Raw genomic sequence first — 6,000 nt, 5'->3', positions numbered from 1 at the left:
CTTGCCTTGGCCTTGGCTGCAACACTTAGTAAATTTCTTTGATTCCTACGTTGAAATGCATTAGTGAAGCAACTTTTTAATAAAAAAGGACACTTTTGTATGTGTTTATCACATGTATGGATTTTCATGTATTTTCTCTCATAATGAGTGCGTTTATATCAATAAAGATCCTATTATTCCAACTTTGAAAGAATAATAACTTGTATTTCTACAAGTTATCAAATCTTTACTTTTCATCATGAGCTAAATATCCCTTTGGGATTCAAAGGTATGGATACTTTAAAGATGAAATGAAAGCTCTTTATCTGTCATCTTTACCTTGTTGAACACTTAGTTTCTATTTGCTTTTATTGATTTTATGCCTATTGTTAACTCAGATAGATCACCTAGGCTAAATTATAATATTGAGTATAATATTGAAAAAGTTAGATAATAAATAGTTTTCATAACAACAATATAGGAAGAAAAGTCTAGACATAAGATTTCGTTTAACTCTTAGAAATAGGGTAATGCCTATAGAATTATTGGATTGGATGCTTAAATACCTAAGTTTGAATTAGTTATAAAAAGATATGTTTACTTGCATAGTCTCCTAAAGGTGATTCTCTAAGGGAGTCGAAGAACTCGATTAATATGGCTAAGTATCGATTAAGGTAGATTGCACAGTCTCATCCCGTACAACTTAACCCATCTCGACTTGAAAAGAGTAAAGATGCAGGCGCATCTGGGTCGCATGTCTGATTGTGTTTAGATCTAGTTGAGCAAAGTAATTACGTGCGCATAGTGGATGCAATGCCCATTCTACAGGTTGAAACTTTCTTTTGAATCCGATCTTTCTCTTATATCTTTATATACCACAATTTTCTTTACTGTTTTATATTGTTTTATCATTGTTTTCCTACATTTCTTTACTTTCAAAGCACACTACAATCGAATCAATTTTCTTTGTCACTATTGGTTGCAAATTTAGAAGATGCCTTTCTTTATTGAAAACTGATTACTTGTGCTTCATTCTTTTGAGATTCAATAGTTGAACTTGCCCATTTTATATTACTTGTCAACGATGTATACTTGCACCTAAGGACTGTTTACTCCATTGCCCAACAAAAATTATTAGAACACTATGAATTGGTCACCAAGGTGATTGTCAGAGTTGGTTGTTGAAAGAGTTGGATCCCTAAACACCCACAAATTCTAAATAGTACTATATTAACCAAATATGATTAAAATAAAACTTACTCCCATTTGCTTACCACTTGCACCAAATATAGCTCATTCAACTCATTCTGAACGAGTTTCAAAAAGAAGAAAAAAAAACTCATTCTAAACGGGTGTTTCAAATATGTGAAACAAACCTCCCTTAAATGAAAATTGGAGCTCTATAAACGTGGTTAAAAAAAGAAAAAGAAAAAGCTTGTTTGTGAACTCTTTTGAACAGTGAACGCCGAACATCAGTCGTTCCTTTCGTCTTGTCTTTTCCATTTCTCACTGTCTTCCTCGCCGGAAAATTCTAGAAGGTTCTCCCCTCACAGCATGAAGCGCGTCTTCGAAGAAATTTCCGACGAAGAGTGGTCGAACCACTCCTTCAAGCCCTCTCGCGTCTTCAGCAAACCACAGACTGAACCTTCGATCCCTCCTCCGATTGAATCTTTCGCATACCGACCGCAGCAGCTCTATATTTCCGACGAGAGCAGTGACGATTGTTGCGTAGTCATGGAAAGTTCCAAGAATTTCGAGGAAAATTTGGAGGACGAGGATGTCGAGGTCGAGGGAGTGAAGTCCACCACGACGGTGAGTCGTGGCCGTCGGTTTGTGATCGATGATGAAGATGAAGACAGTGAGAGGGAATTGACCGAGGTTTGTGATGTAAAGTCGACGAGTGAGGAGGAGCAGGAGGAGGACAGGGAGGATGACGATGATGTCGTCGGTAAGGCTCTTCAGAAGTGTGCTAAATTATCTGATGAGTTGAAGAGAGAGCTGTACGGCTCTTCCGTCTCTGCCTGCGAACGATATTCAGAAGTGGAGTCTTCTTCTGTTAGGATAGTTACCCAGGTACTTCTCAATTTATAAGTGTTATGAAGGTTCGTTTTTATGAATTTGCATTTCTGTGTATCCCGTCTTCTTAGCATGGTAGGAAACGAGATAGATTGAACAACTCCATGTGTACAAGTGGTTATGAAGTCTAGGGTTAAGTTTTATTCAACAATTAGGAATGTGGACTTGGACTTCATCCTCCTGTTCATACAATATCTGCAGTGGACTAAAAATTATTACTTGCAGTTTTAGGACTCAATCGTTTTTGTACATTTCTTGGATTATGTGTTATGCTGTCCACATTTCTTCTTCAAAATATTATGAGTGAAATTTAATCTTTATACTGATTTTCTGCTGTTTTCTGTCATTAAACAATTAAGTGATTTGGTAATATTTTCTTCCTCTGGCCTGGCTTTCCTTTTCTGACATCTAATAAGATGAACTACAAGTCACAAAATTGATTGTCCTACACGTTTAGCTTTGTCGAAACTAATCATAAAGCACAACTCTGATATCTGATAAGTGGATGTAATCAATATCAAACCTTTTTAAATATCTGTTAAATGTGTATATTGTTTGTCCTTTTTGTCAAAAGAACTTCACGAGGAGAAGAAATGAAAGAAATAGAACAAGAACAAAGTCCATACAATTGGGCCGAAGACTTTGCAGGATAGAGCTTCAATTGTTGCCAGTTTTTTTGGTTTGGTAATAAATAATTTTATTGATGTGTCATGTGTGAAATTTACAAAATAGAGAAAAGCCCCTTGGAGATGGGAAGAGGTTTCCAATTTGTTTAAAGGGAAGCTATAGAAATTGAAGGAGGTTGACAATGTACACCAGGATACAACAAGGTAAATAACCTGATTGTAACACGTCTTGAAAGTATGTTTCTTATAGACAGCATTCTTTTATTTCTTTCCACCCAGAAGGACCCAAAAGAAAGACCTAAAAATGTGCAACCACAACAAAGCTGTATCCTTCTTAAAAGGGTGGCCGAAGAGAATGGTGGAGAGAAGGGTCTTCATGTCAAGGGGGAGGGCCAAACCCAATGTTTTAAAAAGCCCTCTTGGGCGTGCGCCTAGGCCCAAGGTGTAGGTCTTAGGCGCACGCCTTTTGTGACGCCTAGACCCCTTGGAAAAGCGAGGCTCACAAAATAAGGCACGCCTTAGGCGCACGCCTTTTGTGAAGCCCCAAGGATCAAAGCCCTGCACCTTGGGGCTTTTCAATTATTTTTAAAAAATAGTAATAATTAAGGATTTTCCTTCTTTATTAACTAAAAGGATCAAGTTTACCAAACCTAATTGTCAAATTTCTTGTGTTTTGAGTCCATTTTTCCATATTTTCACTTCAATTATATTCTCTTTTTTTAATGTAATATTTTTATATATAGTGCTGCTCACAAAAAAAAGCCCGCGCTTTTTTATGCGCCTTGCGCTTAGGCTTCAGAGGGCCATTGCGCCTTAATGAGCCTTGGGTATTTAAAAACACTGGCCAAACCTATAAAAGATCTTCGACATTTTACTCCAGATTTTCTGGTTTGAAGATTAATAGCGGTAAGTGCCAACTCTGGGGTAAATTGTAATACGAAAAAGGTGAGTAGTGATATGGTTGGATGTGAGGTGGGGTCGTTTCCTTCATCTTATCTTGGCCTTCCCTTAGGTCATAACTCCAAATGTCTAGCATTTTGGGATCTTGTGGTGAGTAAGATTAGAAAGACGTTGGCGTCTTTGATGAGGATTTTTTTTTCTTGGAAGGAGGCAGACTTATCGTGATAGTCTGGATTCCAACCTACTTTCTATCCCTCTTTAGGATCTCGGTGCCAGTTGTAAAACTTTGGAGAAGCTCATGAGGGATTTCCTTCAGGATGGGGGTGGAGGAGAGGAAAGGGGTGCACTTAGTAAAGTTGGAGATTGTTTGTGATGAAACCTATGACTTTGGGGGGTCGAGGGATTGGTAATGTGCGAGAGATCAACAAGGCCCTTTTGGCCATATGGTTATGCATCAGAAGTCTAGTTTCTTGTGGCATAAGGTTATCGTGAGTCAATTTGCGCTATCCTCTTTTGAGTGATCCTTTATTGCTTTCCCCCCCGACAGAATTAACTACTTTCATTGAGAAAGAATTAAAGAATACAAAGGTAGACAAAGAAAAAGCCCACAACAACAAATCCTCTACAAAAAAGGTTCAACTAAGTAATATGTTACCTAGGGAATAATTACAAAAAAAACTCCGAAGCCTAAAGTGAGACACGAAACCTCACTAAGGACCAAACTTCACTAGGGTCCTCCAAACCTTTGAATAATCTATTGTTTCTCTCACCTCAAATATCCCATAAGACAACACACACTCCAACAAACCACAAAAACTAGTCTCTCTTTGAAAGGTGGATGGAGGAGGAGCCCCTCGATCGTCGCACGAATATCCCTCTGGCTGACAATCTGAATATCAAACTCCTGCAAAAAGCATTTCCACATAGACCTTGCTAGCTGACAACCCCAAAACAGGTAATCCAGGTCTTCCTTTGGAGACCTTTGCCTTCCTCAGAGAGGATCCATTAACATGACCATCTTCCTAGCAAGCCTATCCAAGGTGTTCATTCGACCTTACAAAACTTACCATGTAAAGAACTTGATTTTCTTTAGTATATTAATCCTCCAAACCACTTCAAAGAGTGACTCACTACTAGGAGAGGGATCCAAAAGCAACTTGAAGAAAGACTTACATGAAAAGCCCTCAGTAGGATTGGGCTTCCAGACATGAACATCCCTCCTCCCCCCTAAAAACGCACTTCTAGCAAAGAAAGAAGAGAGAGAACCTCCATTGTCTCCCTATTGGATAAATGACGACGTTAACCAAAGAAAAAGGACACAAAGCTTCCTGACCAGACCAAAAGATCAGAGTCTAGATGATTTTTAAGGGAAGACAAATGATAAAGATGAAATGTAGAGCAGAGGGTGTTAATGTTGGGACAAATCACCCTTTATTGCCCTTTCTTTTCAATTATAAGAGAAGTCCTTTGTGCTTTTGTTTCTTGTACCCATGAGAATGGAGTCTTTGAAGGTTTCATGGTGGGAAAAGATAAAGTTCATGTTTCAAATTTTGCAATTTGCAGATGGTACACTTTTATTTTGCAAGTATGATGAAGCTATGTTGGATATTCTCATCCAAATATTGGGTTCTTTGAATGATGCTCCGGACTAAAGGTAAGTTGGGATAAATCAGCCTCATGTGGTGTTAATGTTGATGATAAAATTATGCTTTCTACCTCCTTCAAGCTGAAATGTAAAGCTGAAAAGCTATCGTTTATGTATTTTGGTTTGCCTCTTGGTGGATATCCAAAACGACTATCTTTTCGGCAGCCAATTATAGTTAAAGTTCATAAAAGCTAGACAAATGGGAGCGGTATAATCTTTGTGTAATGCTAGACAGATGGATATTCAAAACAACCATCTTTGTGTAATGCAGTCTTGGCAAAGTTACCTACCCATTATATGTCAATGTTCCTAATGACCTGTTCGGTGATTTCAGAATTGGAAGAATTATTTGCTCATTCTTCTAGGAAGGCCAAAAGGGAGTAAACTGAATCATTTTTTAAATTGGAATTCCACTTCAAAGTCTTTGCATGGTGGAGGTCTCGGCTTGGGAAACTTGGAAAACAGGAGCTTGGCTTTATTATTCAAATGGAGTTGGAGATTTATCAAGGAACCTGATGCTCTTTTGTGGAAAGTACCATAGAGCATTCATGGTGTTAGCACCTTTCAATGACATACATCAGGAAGGTATGGTTTGAGTTTTGGAAGCCCATGGATTAGCATTCAAAGATTTGGGGTAAGTTTGAATCACTTGCTGCACACAAGTTAGAAAATGGGAGGAATATTCACTTTTGGCTTGATGTTCTGGTGTCTTGATTCTTCATTCAAATTGCGTTTCCCTAAGCTATTTCATATAGCTTCACTCCCAAGTGGTAA

The 6,000-nt window shown here is 38.1% G+C and overlaps 1 protein-coding gene across 4 annotated transcripts in view; it reads left to right on the top strand.

The window, feature by feature from the left end:
- Window positions 1-1,225: 1,225 nt before the first annotated feature.
- Window positions 1,226-6,000, top strand: part of ETL1 (SNF2 domain-containing protein / helicase domain-containing protein) — a 36,614-nt gene continuing 31,839 nt past the window's right edge. For 2 of the 4 annotated variants that reach the window (XR_016530673.1, XM_039021268.2), the window contains exon 1: window positions 1,226-2,052. Coding sequence is in view for 3 of the 4 variants with exons in the window: in XM_039021268.2 (XP_038877196.1) it covers window positions 1,534-2,052 (519 nt within the window). In the remaining variant the exon portion in view is untranslated. The remainder of the gene's footprint in view (window positions 2,053-6,000) is intronic. The other 2 variants (XM_039021266.2, XM_039021269.2) reach the window with 1 other exon arrangement.

This window comes from Benincasa hispida, chromosome 7 (assembly GCF_027475165.1).
Source record: "Benincasa hispida cultivar pf3 chromosome 7, pf3_genome.v1.1, whole genome shotgun sequence".
NCBI lineage: Eukaryota > Viridiplantae > Streptophyta > Magnoliopsida > Cucurbitales > Cucurbitaceae > Benincasa > Benincasa hispida.
This window is presented reverse-complemented; position numbering and strand designations above follow the sequence as displayed.